A 12,888-nucleotide genomic window follows, 5' to 3' on the forward strand; every position below is an offset into this window, starting at 1 on the left:
CTGCTTATGGATTTTCCCCCTCCAGTCCTGTCTCTTCTAGTCAAAGTTCACTTCCCATTTTTGGTGCTCTGTTTTTTCATCAATAAAACGATGGCCTTGGATTAGATGACATAAAAGGTCCTTTCCAGCTCTAAATTTATGATACTGTAAGGATGGAGTCAAAATCACCCCACCTCATTTTAAGTCTATACTTTAACAAGAAGAACATATGTTTTAATTATTCATAGACTTTAGACTGTGAGCATGGATAGATTTCAGGAGATTCATAAAGAACCTGGGAAAGAATATTATATTAACCTCTAATATAATTGAGCATTTCTTTCAATTATTTGAAAATAGTATTTTAAGGCAGCTTCAAAGGGATCCTTAACATATAGGTTATGAATCCTTTAGAGTAAGTGCTATAAAATACTTTTGAACTGATATGACAAGGACCAAGAATTATATCTGGATAGGCAGAAGAAACTTGGCCATGTTTCAGGACTTGTCTATAAATTAACAGCTGAGGAGGAATCTAGGGGTGAAGTGGAATAAGAAAGGAGGGGAGGAAAGTCCTTGGATTCTGACTGGAGAATGATTCTGTGATCTTTGAAAGGTCCAAAGGTGTTGAAATTTCCCATCTTCTCACAGGTGTCTGAAAATCATCCCCTCCTTTATTCTTTCAGTGCAAAGGTAGCTCCCATTTTCCTTTTGATGGCTTAGTCACATTCCTGGATCAGATGGTGGCACTGTCTGCCTCAGGAGTCAAGGACTGGCTGGCTGAACAGTTCTATGGGAACCCAGCAACGAGTGTACACGATAACTAAAAAAATATTCCACAAGTGGAAAAAAAAAGGACTTCCAGAATTCAGGAGCCATAAACTATCCCTTTGTCATCTCAGCTTTATTTCACTTTCCCTTGGACTCTATGTATTTGTGGAAAGAAAGTGTCATGGACTTTGGGATTTTGTACCAGCTACCTTTATTCTATCATCTTAATAAATACTCCTCTCTAAAAACTACTTACTGGTGGCTGAATAAATTGACTGATAATCTGGGGATGGGGTACAACTTCAATCTTTTTTGTGTGTGGTAGGCCCTCTTTTGGAAGTCTGCAGATGACTTTGGACCCTCTTTTCAAAATTCAAAAATTACAAAGGAAACCAAATGTATTAAAATATAACTACCAAAATATTTTAAAAACAAATTCACAGACCCCATATTAAGAACTACTACTTTACAAGGAAACACCTTATTACCTCACTGGAGAAGAAAATGTCAAACCACACTAGTATATTTGCCCAAAAAACTCCATAGACAGTATATGATCAATCTTGTCACCGAAATTCAATTCCAATCTCAGACATACAGTGTGGCCTTGGGCAAGTCATTTAACCTCCACCTACCTGTTTCCTCAGTTGCAAAATAAGGACAATACCTACCCCCCTGGGTTGTTTGAGGATCCAATGAGATATTTGTAAAGTGCTTAGCACGGTGCCTGGCACATGGTTCATAATGAATAAATATTTAATCACATCTAATATATAATCATAATAATTAATAATAAATGCTTAGCCCTTTGCTTTCCCTTTCCAGTCTCCTTTAAAAATCCTGATGGGGAGACTTCCGGTTAAGATGGCGGCTTAGAGAAAGCTAAAGTTCAGATCTCCGGAAAACCCTTCCCAACCTATCTCAAACTATAAGCTCCTAAGGTGCCGAAATTCAAAACGATCAACAGCACAGACCCTGGGAACCCTCCTCCTGGACCTGGACCCGGTTCAAAAGGTACGGCTCCCCTCAAAAGCCAGAACCCGAGATCACTCGGACTTCAGGGGTAGGAGCGCAGAGTCCAAGGCTCCCGGAAGCCGCAGCCCGGCAGGGCTCAGAGAGCAGGGTCCTCGGAACAACAACCCTCAGGGCCTTCTACCCGAGTCCCGGTGAAAGTTACTGCCTGGGGCTTCTGCTGCAGAGAGCTGGTCGAAACAACAGCAACCTTCAGGGCGGGCAAGACAGCCTCACTGGCTGGATCCTGCTATCCAAGTCTCAGTGAAAGTCCTTGCCCTCGGAGCTTGGGGAAGCTGCAGCCCATCCCCCCCGCAGGCCGACGAAACAGCCTCACGGCCAGCGATTCTGAAGGCAACTTCCGGAAAGCGAGCGGGGGGGGGGGGGGGGGGGGGGGGGGGAAGAGTGTGGCCTCCTGGTCCGACCCTTCCATTCCAGTTCCAGTGAGGCATATTCAGTTTAACCCAGGGAAAGCTCATAGAACCAACATCTGCCCAGGACTAAAGCCTCTGAACACCAGACAGAGATAAGAAAAGCTAATCCTCCACATTCAGAGATGGCAAACTCCACAGAAGCACAGAAGCCCCAAAATACCAAGAAAAATAAGAAGAAAGGGGCGACTTTGGACACATTCTATGGAGCCAAAATACAAAATACAGAGCAGATAGAAGAAGATATACAAGAAAATTCTCCAAAATCTTCCAAAGGAAATAGAAACTCTCCACAAACCCATGAAGAATTTGAATCAGAAATGACCAAAAAGATGGAAGCCCTCTGGGAGGAAAAGTGGGAAATAATGCAAAAGAAATTCACGCATCTACAAAACCAGTTTGACCAAACTGTAAAAGAAAACCAGGCTTTAAAGCAAGAACTAATAAAGCAAAGCCAAAACACCAAGAAATTAGAAGAGAACATAAAATATCTCACCGACAAGGTGATAGATCTGGAAAATAGAGGGAGAAGAGAAAATTTAAGAATAATTGGACTCCCAGAAAAGCCAGAAATAAACACCAAACTGGACATGGTGATACAAGATATAATCAAAGAAAATTGCCCAGAGATTCTAGAACAAGGGGGCAATACAGCCACTGACAGAGCTCACAGAACACCTTCTACACTAAACCCCCAAAAGACAACTCCCAGGAATGTAATTGCCAAATTCCAAAGCTATCAAACAAAAGAAAAAATCCTACAGGAAGCCAGAAAAAGACAATTTAGATATAAAGGAATGCCAATCAGGGTCACACAAGACCTTGCAAGTTCTACGCTGAATGATCGTAAGGCATGGAACATGATCTTCAGAAAGGCAAGAGAGCTGGGTCTCCAACCAAGAATCAGCTACCCAGCAAAACTGACTATATACTTCCAAGGGAAAGTATGGGCATTCAACAAAATAGAAGACTTCCAACTTTTTGCAAAGAAAAGACCAGAGCTCTGTGGAAAGTTTGATACCGAAAATCAAAGAGCAAGGAATACCTGAAAAGGTAAATATTAAGGAAAGGGGAAAAATGTTATCTTCTTCTTTTACTCAAACTCTCTTCTATAAGGACTACATTTATATCAATCTATGTATACTAACATGTGGGGAAAATGTAATGTATAAATAGGGGGTAAAGAAAGACCAAATAGAATAATGGTTCTCACACAAAGATTCACATGGGAAGGGGAGGGGAAGAAAACTCCTATAAGAAGGAGAGGAAGAGAGGGGGGGGGTTACTTAAACCTCAATCTCAGGGAAATCAACTCTGAGAGGGAAAAACATCCAGATCCATTGGGATCTTGAATTCTATCTTACCCAACAAGGGTAAGGAGAAGGGAAAACCAAGGGGGGGAGGGGGAGAGGGAGAACAAAAAGGGAGGGAAAGAGAGGGGGGAGGGGGAGGGAAGAAAAAGGGAGGGACTAAAAAGGGAAACATCAAGGGAGGGGACAAGGGGGACTGATTCAAAGTAAATCACTGGACTAAAAGGTAGAGCCGAAGAAGAAAAGGTTAGAATTAGGGAAGGCAATCAAAATGCCAGGGAGTCCACAAATGACAATCATAACTTTGAACGTGAATGGGATGAACTCACCCATAAAACGTAGACGAATAGCAGAATGGATTAGAATCCAAAACCCTACCATATGTTGTCTTCAAGAAACACACATGAGGCGGGTTGACACCCACAAGGTCAGAATTAAAGGATGGAGTAAGACCTTCTGGGCCTCAACTGATAGAAAGAAGGCAGGAGTGGTAATCATGATATCTGATAAAGCCAATGCAAAAATAGACCTGATCAAAAGGGATAGGGAAGGTAATTATATTTTGTTAAAAGGGACTCTAGACAACGAGGAAATATCATTAATCAACATGTATGCACCAAATAATATAGCACCCAAATTTCTAATGGAGAAACTAGGAGAATTGAAGGAAGAAATAGACAATAAAACCATACTAGTGGGAGACTTAAACCAACCATTATCAAATTTTGATAAATCAAATCAAAAAATAAATAAGAAAGAGGTAAAAGAAGTGAATGAAATCTTAGAAAAATTAGAATTAATAGACATATGGAGAAAAATAAATAGGGATAAAAAGGAATACACCTTCTTCTCAGCACCACATGGCACATTCACAAAAATTGACCATACATTAGGTCACAGAAACATAGCACACAAATGCAAAAAAGCAGAAATAATGAATGCAGCCTTCTCAGATCACAAGGCAATAAAAATAATGATTAGTAATGGTACATGGAAAGCCAAATCTAAAACCAATTGGAAATTAAACAATATGATACTCCAAAACCGTTTAGTTAAAGAAGAAATCATAGAAACAATTAATAATTTCATCAAGGAAAATGACAATGGCGAAACATCCTTTCAAACCTTTTGGGATGCAGCCAAAGCGGTAATCAGAGGCAAATTCATATCCCTGAGTGCATATATTAACAAACAAGGGAGAGCAGAGATCAATCAATTGGAAATGCAATTGAAAAAACTCAAAAGCGATCAAATTAAAAACCCCCAGCAGAAAACCAAATTAGAAATCCTAAAAATTAAGGGAGAAATTAATAAAATCGAAAGTGATAGAACTATTGATTTAATAAATAAGACAAGAAGCTGGTACTTTGAAAAAGCAAACAAAATAGACAAAGTACTGGTCAATCTAATTAAAAAAAGGAAGGAAGAAAAGCAAATTCACAGCATTAAAGATGAAAAGGGGGACAGCACCTCCAATGAGGAGGAAATTAAGGCAATCATTAGAAATTACTTTGCCCAATTATATGGCAATAAATACACCAATTTAGGAGAAATGGATGAATATATACAAAAATACAAACTGCCTAGACTAACAGAAGAGGAAATAGAATTCTTAAATAATCCCATATCAGAAATTGAAATCCATCAAGCCATCAAAGAACTTCCTAAGAAAAAATCCCCAGGGCCTGATGGATTCACCTGTGAATTCTATCAAACATTCAGAGAACAGTTAATCCCAATACTATACAAACTATTTGACATAATAAGCAAAGAGGGAGTTCTACCAAACTCCTTTTACAACACAAACATGGTACTGATTCCAAAACCAGGCAGGTCAAAAACAGAGAAAGAAAACTATAGGCCAATCTCCCTAATGAATATAGATGCAAAAATCTTAAATAGGATACTAGCAAAAAGACTCCAGCAAGTGATCAGAAGGATCATTCACCATGATCAAGTAGGATTCATACCAGGGATGCAGGGCTGGTTCAACATTAGGAAAACCATCCACATAATTGACCACATCAACAAGCAAACTAGCAAGAACCACATGATTGTCTCAATAGATGCAGAAAAAGCCTTTGATAAAATACAACACCCATTCCTATTAAAAACACTAGAAAGCATAGGAATAGAAGGGTCATTCCTAAAAATAATAAACAGTATATATCTAAAACCAACAGCTAATATCATCTGCAATGGGGATAAACTAGATGCATTCCCAATAAGATCAGGAGTGAAACAAGGATGCCCATTATCACCTCTACTATTTGACATTGTACTAGAAACACTAGCAGTAGCAATTAGAGAAGATAAAGGAATTGAAGGCATCAAAATAGGCAAGGAGGAGACCAAGTTATCACTCTTTGCGGATGACATGATGGTCTACTTAAAGAATCCTAGAGATTCAACCAAAAAGCTAATTGAAATAATCAACAACTTTAGCAAAGTTGCAGGATACAAAATAAACCCACATAAATCATCAGCTTTTCTATATATCTCCAACACAGCTCAGCAGCAAGAACTAGAAAAAGAAATCCCATTCAAAATCACCTTAGACAAAATAAAATACCTAGGAATCTATCTCCCAAGACAAACACAGGAACTATATGAACACAACTACAAAACACTCGCCACACAACTAAAACTAGACTTGAACAAATGGAAAAACATTAACTGCTCATGGATAGGACGAGCCAATATAATAAAAATGACCATCCTACCCAAACTTATTTATCTATTTAGTGCCATACCCATTGAACTACCAAAATACTTCTTCACTGATTTAGAAAAAACCATAACAAAGTTCATTTGGAAAAACAAAAGATCAAGGATATCCAGGGAAATAATGAAAAAAAACACATATGATGGGGGCCTTGCAGTCCCTGACCTAAAACTATATTACAAAGCAGCAGTCATCAAAACAATTTGGTACTGGCTAAGAAACAGAAAGGAAGATCAGTGGAATAGACTGGGGGCAAGCGACCTCAGCAAGACAGTATACGATAAACCCAAAGATCCCAGCTTTTGGGACAAAAATCCACTATTCGATAAAAACTGCTGGGAAAATTGGAAGACAGTGTGGGAGAGACTAGGAATAGATCAACACCTCACACCCTACACCAAGATAAATTCAAAATGGGTGAGTGACTTAAACATAAAGAAGGAAACCATAAGTAAATTGGGTAAACACAGAATAGTATACATGTCAGACCTTTGGGAGGGGAAAGGCTTTAAAACCAAGCAAGATATAGAAAGAATCACAAAATGTAAAATAAATAATTTTGACTACATCAAACTAAAAAGCTTTTGTACAAACAAAACCAATATAACTAAAATCAGAAGGGAAACAACAAATTGGGAAAAAATCTTCATAGAAACCTCTGACAAAGGTTTAATTACTCATATTTATAATGAGCTAAATCAATTGTACAAAAAATCAAGCCATTCTCCAATTGATAAATGGGCAAGGGAAATGGATAGGCAGTTCTCAGATAAAGAAATCAAAACTATTAACAAGCACATGAAGAAGTGTTCTACATCTCTTATAATCAGAGAGATGCAAATCAAAACTACTCTGAGGTATCACCTCACACCTAGCAGATTGGCTAACATAACAGCAAAGGAAAGTAATGAATGCTGGAGGGGATGTGGCAAAGTAGGGACATTAATTCATTGCTGGTGGAGTTGTGAATTGATCCAACCATTCTGGAGGGCAATTTGGAACTATGCCCAAAGGGTGACAAAAGAATATCTACCCTTTGATGCAGCCATAGCACTGCTGGGTCTGTACCCCAAAGAGATAATGGACACAAAGACTTGTACAAAAATATTCATAGCTGCGCTCTTTGTGGTGGCCCAAAACTGGAAAACGAGGGGATGCCCATCAATTGGGGAATGGCTGAACAAACTGTGGTATATGTTGGTGATGGAGTACTATTGTGCTAAAAGGAATAATAAAGTGGAGAAGTTCCATGGAGACTGGAACAACCTCCAGGAAGTGATGCAGAGCGAGAGGAGCAGAACCAGGAGAACATTGTACACAGAGACTAATACACTGTGGTATAATCGAATGTAATGGACTTCTCCATTAGGGGCGTGTAATGTCCCTGAACAACTTGCAGGGATCCAGGAGAAAAAAACACTATTCATAAGCAAAGGATAAACTATGGGAGTGGAAACACCGAGAAAAAGCAACTGCCTGAATACAGAGGTTGAGGGGACATGACAGAGGATAGACTCTAAATGAACACTCTACTGCAAATATTATCAACAAAGCAATGGGTTCAAATCAAGAAAACATCTAATGCCCAGTGGACTCACGCATCGGCTATGGGAGTGGGAGGGAGGAAAAGAAAATGATCTATGTCTTTAACGAATAATGCTTGGAAATGATCAAATAAAATATATTAAAAAGAAAAATCCTGATGGGGAGATATAACTAGCTAAGTTCTAGGGCCCTAAATCATCAGTGAGAATGGGAATCTGGGATATAAATAGACACTCAGAGCTTACATGGACTCCTGTGGGACTCTGGGTAGTATATCTCTTAACTTCTGTTTCATTAGCCTATCTATAAAAGGGGGATATTACTTGACAGGACTTTCCTCCAGGGGCGATGATAAGGAAGGAGCTTTATGAACCTTAAAGCCCTTCAGAAGCAAGAGTTAACTTTATCAGACGAGGCTAACCAATCCAATCAACATTTATTAAGAGCCTGCCTTGTGCCAGGCACTAGGGTAAAAGGCTGAAGATAAGATACAAAAAGAGACCAAAGTGGAGCTTACTATCTAAAGGGAGAGACTACATCCAAACAAATACACAGAAGACAAACTACAAACAGAATAAATAACAGCGGGGGGGGGGGGGGGGGGGTGCAGAATATTGCCCCTCAAGATCACTTTGATGTTTGGGCTTCCAGGAATAAGCCTGAGGGTAACTGGCCCTTTAAGGCTCTCTCGCACAAACTGTTTCGAGTTGGGCTTTGGTCCCCAAGAGTCATAAGGGTTATGCGTCATATTTACCATTGCCGGGAAGAAGTATAGGAATGCAAGCCTGCGGGGCCTTTCCATCAGCCCTCCTTGCCTAGAAATCTAAGCAAGTCCGCTCTTCTTCCCCACCCCCTTCCCCTCCTGTCTGGCTGTAGTTTTTTTTTTTGTTTGTTTGTTTGTTTTGCCACTCCCGCCCGATTACTTTTCACTTTTCCGCAATCTCCACCCCACCCAACTCCACGGCCACGGCCAAGACCACGAGCTCCCAGTTATCTAACCAGCCCTTCCCACCGCAGGTGCAGGTTATTGCTTTCCACGCTGGGCAGCAGGGCTGGGAATTGCTGGGCTTCTTCCGGGTCGTGACCACACCCGCCCCTGCCTCTCCCTAGCCGGAATTCTTTTCTCTTTGGCTCTGTTTCTTCCGCAGACTTGGAGGGGAGGACCTGAGCTCAGGTAACTAACTCCCCTGATCCCTCCTCCCTTTAATACCCAAGCGCCCCCACGGTGGTCTGTGCCAGGAGGAGCCAGCCCGCTAGGAGTGATTCGGTGCGGGGGTGGATGGCCTGGGAGCAAAAGAGCAGTTGCTGCTGCGGCAAGGATGGGCTCCCTCATTCTAGAAAGGGAAACCTCCAGGAGCAGGAAGAAGACAGACCAGAAGTCCTCCCTACTCTCCTAGGCCAAGTTTGTACTTTTATGTGTCCTCCCACTTCATTTCAGAAAACCCCCTTACCTAGCACAGCCCAGCCTTCTCCAGTCTCAGTACCTCCCAGAACTTGTTTGTGGAAAAGGGCCCACACAAGTATTGGAATAGTTTAAAAAGTATAAGTAGTTTAATGTGCTATCTACTTGAGGGTGTTTGCATTTCAGGAAGGGATAATTTCTAAGGTAATGAATCCAATGCAGGCATTTCTGGCCGGGGAAGAGGGGTGGCCGCGCACGTATTTCTATGACCACTATGTACTAGGCACTTTACAATTTTTTTTTCTCATTTGACCCTCATCACTCTTGGGAGTAGGTGCGGTTCTTATCCCTATTTTACGGTAGAGAAAACCGATTAAGACTCAGATTAAGTGACTTGTGAGGTTAAGTCTGACATGGGCACTGTACCCGAGAAACTCAGGCGAACTATTATCCCGAAACCCGGGGTACACATCTGAACCCCATAACAAGTCCCTTGCACTAGATCACAGTTTGTGTCTGCAGCAGGCTTTGAACTGGAATGTTCCTGATTTCAGGCCCAGAATTCCATCCCCGGCCCACTTAAGTGATCCTCTAATAGCATAGGATGTGAGCCACCGGTACCACCTTTGTCTCTGGACCGTCTAGGCCTGGAGGACTTAATATCAATGTCTCTAAGCAATGGAAAACTGGAAATGTCGGGCAGGGCTGTTCTAGCTCCCTCCTTTCCCTAGGCTGATTCTGGAATTGCCTCCAGGCCTGAGGGCGAATCTGAACCTGGAAGGGTAGGGAGTGGTAAAAGTGCTTGTGCCTAGAGCCTTGAGCAGCAATTAACCTAGACCTGGGAGACTAGCGGCCTGGACTGTCAATTTGGTCCTTTATTAAGCCTGGTATAAGATTTTACTATATATATAGTTTGTGTATTGCAACTAATGTATCATTTTAGGTACCACCTCCTCCATGAAGTCTTCCCTGAAAGAAAGGTTTCTCTTCTCAAATTTTTTTTGATCATACAGCTAATCAGTATTTGCTCTAAAACTTGAACAGATACCCATCATGTCTCAATGGCTCTCATTTTTCAACCATCAGCACCATTTTAAATGTATAGAAAGGAAAAGGGTCTCAAGATCAGCCAGATGCAGCTGGAGGAAAATGATTTCATATCCCCAGAATGAACATGGGGGTCACACATCATAGTAATTTAATTAAAGTTTTCTAAATTTTAATGAAAATATTAACATTATTAGAGCCCCTTGCCTCTTTCTACACTGACCCCCCTTTCATACCAGCCTTGCTTACCCCTTCCCACACCTTCCCCCAAAATGTTTTACCTAGTAGAACCTTGGATTCTACTTTGGAAAATTTATCATTGAATTATATATATATATATATTTTTTTAATTTTTATTTTAATTTTTATTTTTTGTGCCCTGAAAAGGCAGGACAGATAGGGTAAAAAGTTGAATGCTTCCCCTCTATCCATCTAATTCAAGGACATTATACACTGAGTTTTTCTCTACTCAGGGACCTACGGAACAGATCGAAACCATGAAGAGTAAAGGTTTGGAACCATCTGGACAGCCAGGTGTTCTCTCTTTGAAGAACCCTATCCTGACTCAGTCAACTGATCTGCAGAGTACTGTTTCAGCTAGCCACTTGCTTCAGCCCTTCCAGCCATCCCCCCTGATTGAGGCCTCCTTGAAGGGCATGGATACCAGTAACCACCTCCTCTTGGAGCCTGCAGCCCGGAAGGCCCAGGACTTCACTCTGGGCCACTTTACCAAATGGCCTAAGAGAACTCTAAAAGCAACTAAGTCTCTGGTAACAGTCACATGCCTTAGTCTTGACCCTAAGGATCTCTGTTAGATATTCCTTCCCTCCATGTGTCATGCATGTCTCAGTTTGCCCTGTGTATACTGCAGTGATAGCTGAGGCTGTGTGTATCAGTGTGTGTGTCTGGGTCTCTGGTCCTCATCTTTACCTCACAGCTTCAGTACTGCTCCCATTTCAAACTTTTATCCTTTGTAAAACCTCCCTCATCCATATTCTGACTAGATCTATTCTGAGTCATCCCAAAGGACTACTGAATAGGCTAATCTCTGTCTGAAGAGAATATTATCCAAAAGAGAGAGAGTGGCAATCATATTAGAAATCTTCAACATATAAATTTACCAGGGGCATGTCCAATGGCAGGAATGCATTTTTCATGAAGCTCCAAATTCCAAGAGCAGATCTGTTCTCATGATATTCATCCTGTGCTGGTGGCAAAAGCTTATTGCCTCAGTGGGTGACAAACTTGAGTGGGGATGTCCAGGTGCCCTGGAGTCCAGGCTCATTCCTGAATTCCCAAAGAGCAATGAAAGACCAATTCCTAGACTAGAGAGCTGAAGAACTAAATACTATTCTGTTAGCAGAATCCAGAGGAATAGGGATGGGGGATAGGGAAGATAGGAATATCTTCTCCAAGCAATACTTGGGAAATAATCTGCACTGAGATTCACATTGGGCTATAGCCTTTCTTTTCTTCATTCACAAAATATCCTTGCTTAAAGACTGGTTTGACTCAGTTCTCTGTAGCCATTCCTCTTTGCTCCCGTGTCTCAAGTAAATTTAATAAAGGTAAACTCGAGTATAGACAGAGTAAAAGCAATTTATTAAGAGTGATATGTTGAATTATTGACAAAGCAGATCAGAATAGCAACCTCAGTAAAGCCAGCAACCCCCAATTAGAAAGGAGACACATTTGGAAAGGCATGGAGCAAGACAATTGACTATGCTTAAAAAAAAAAAAGACAATTGACTATGCTTAAAAAAAAAAAAGATGGGCTGGCATTCAGGTGAGGCTACAGACTTATCCATGACTATCACAAAGCATTTGTGACTAGTGAAAGATCAGTACACCCATTGGTTCTTTTAACTGGTAGCATAGTGAAGCAGTCTTAAGGCATTGGATTAAGGCTCCAATCTCTCTGGGGAAATGGGTTTGCCACATTTTGGCATGTATTTCTACAAAGTCAAAAATTGTCTCCAGTTGTTGATTTAAGTGATTCTTGGGTATAGTGCAAAGAATCACTTCTCTAGAACTGGCAAAAAGAAAAAGTGTCAGGGGCAGCTGGATGGCTCAGTGGATTGAGTCAGACCTAGAGATGGGAGGTCCTAGGTTCAAATGTGACCTCAGACACTTCCCAGCTGTGTGACCCTGGGTAAGTCACTTAACCCCTATTGCCTAGGCCTTACCATTCTTCTGCCTTGGAGCCAAAACACAGTATTGTGTATTGAAAGGTAAGGGTCAAAAAAAAAAAGAAGAAAAAGTGTTGATCAAAGAATAACCTAAAAGGCAGAAAAAGAGCTTGGAACTGTATCCTGAATTGGTGAGATATTAGTCTATGCCTAGTTTCTGCCAGATTGATTTCCAGTTTTCCCAACATTTTTGTTCAAATAATGAGTTCTTGCCCTCAATTATTTGGATTTGGGGGTTTATCAAGCATTGGATTACTGTGGTCTTTTACTTCTGTATATAGTATATTTCATTTGTTTCATTGATTGCTTATCTAATACCAGATTGTTTTGATGATTACCACTTTGTAGTGTAATTTCAGATCTGTCTCTTTTTTTATTACTATCCTTGATATTCTTGACATTTTATTCTTTCAGACAAATTTTGTCATTTTTTTCTAGCTATAAAATTCTTTTGTAGTTTGGTATGACCCTAGATAAG

General features: G+C 40.7%; 1 protein-coding gene across 1 annotated transcript in view; it reads left to right on the forward strand.

Annotated features, from left to right (window-relative positions):
• Positions 1-8,466: 8,466 nt before the first annotated feature.
• TEP1 (telomerase associated protein 1) overlaps positions 8,467-12,888 on the forward strand; it is a 53,014-nt gene continuing 48,592 nt past the window's right edge. The window contains exons 1-2 of the mRNA XM_056809965.1: positions 8,467-8,946; positions 10,695-10,991. Coding sequence (XP_056665943.1) covers positions 10,719-10,991 — 273 coding nt within the window. The 5' untranslated portion in view covers positions 8,467-8,946; positions 10,695-10,718. The remainder of the gene's footprint in view (positions 8,947-10,694; positions 10,992-12,888) is intronic.

The sequence above is a fragment of the Monodelphis domestica genome, chromosome 1 (genome assembly GCF_027887165.1).
Source record: "Monodelphis domestica isolate mMonDom1 chromosome 1, mMonDom1.pri, whole genome shotgun sequence".
In the NCBI taxonomy this organism is placed as follows: Eukaryota; Metazoa; Chordata; class Mammalia; order Didelphimorphia; family Didelphidae; genus Monodelphis; species Monodelphis domestica.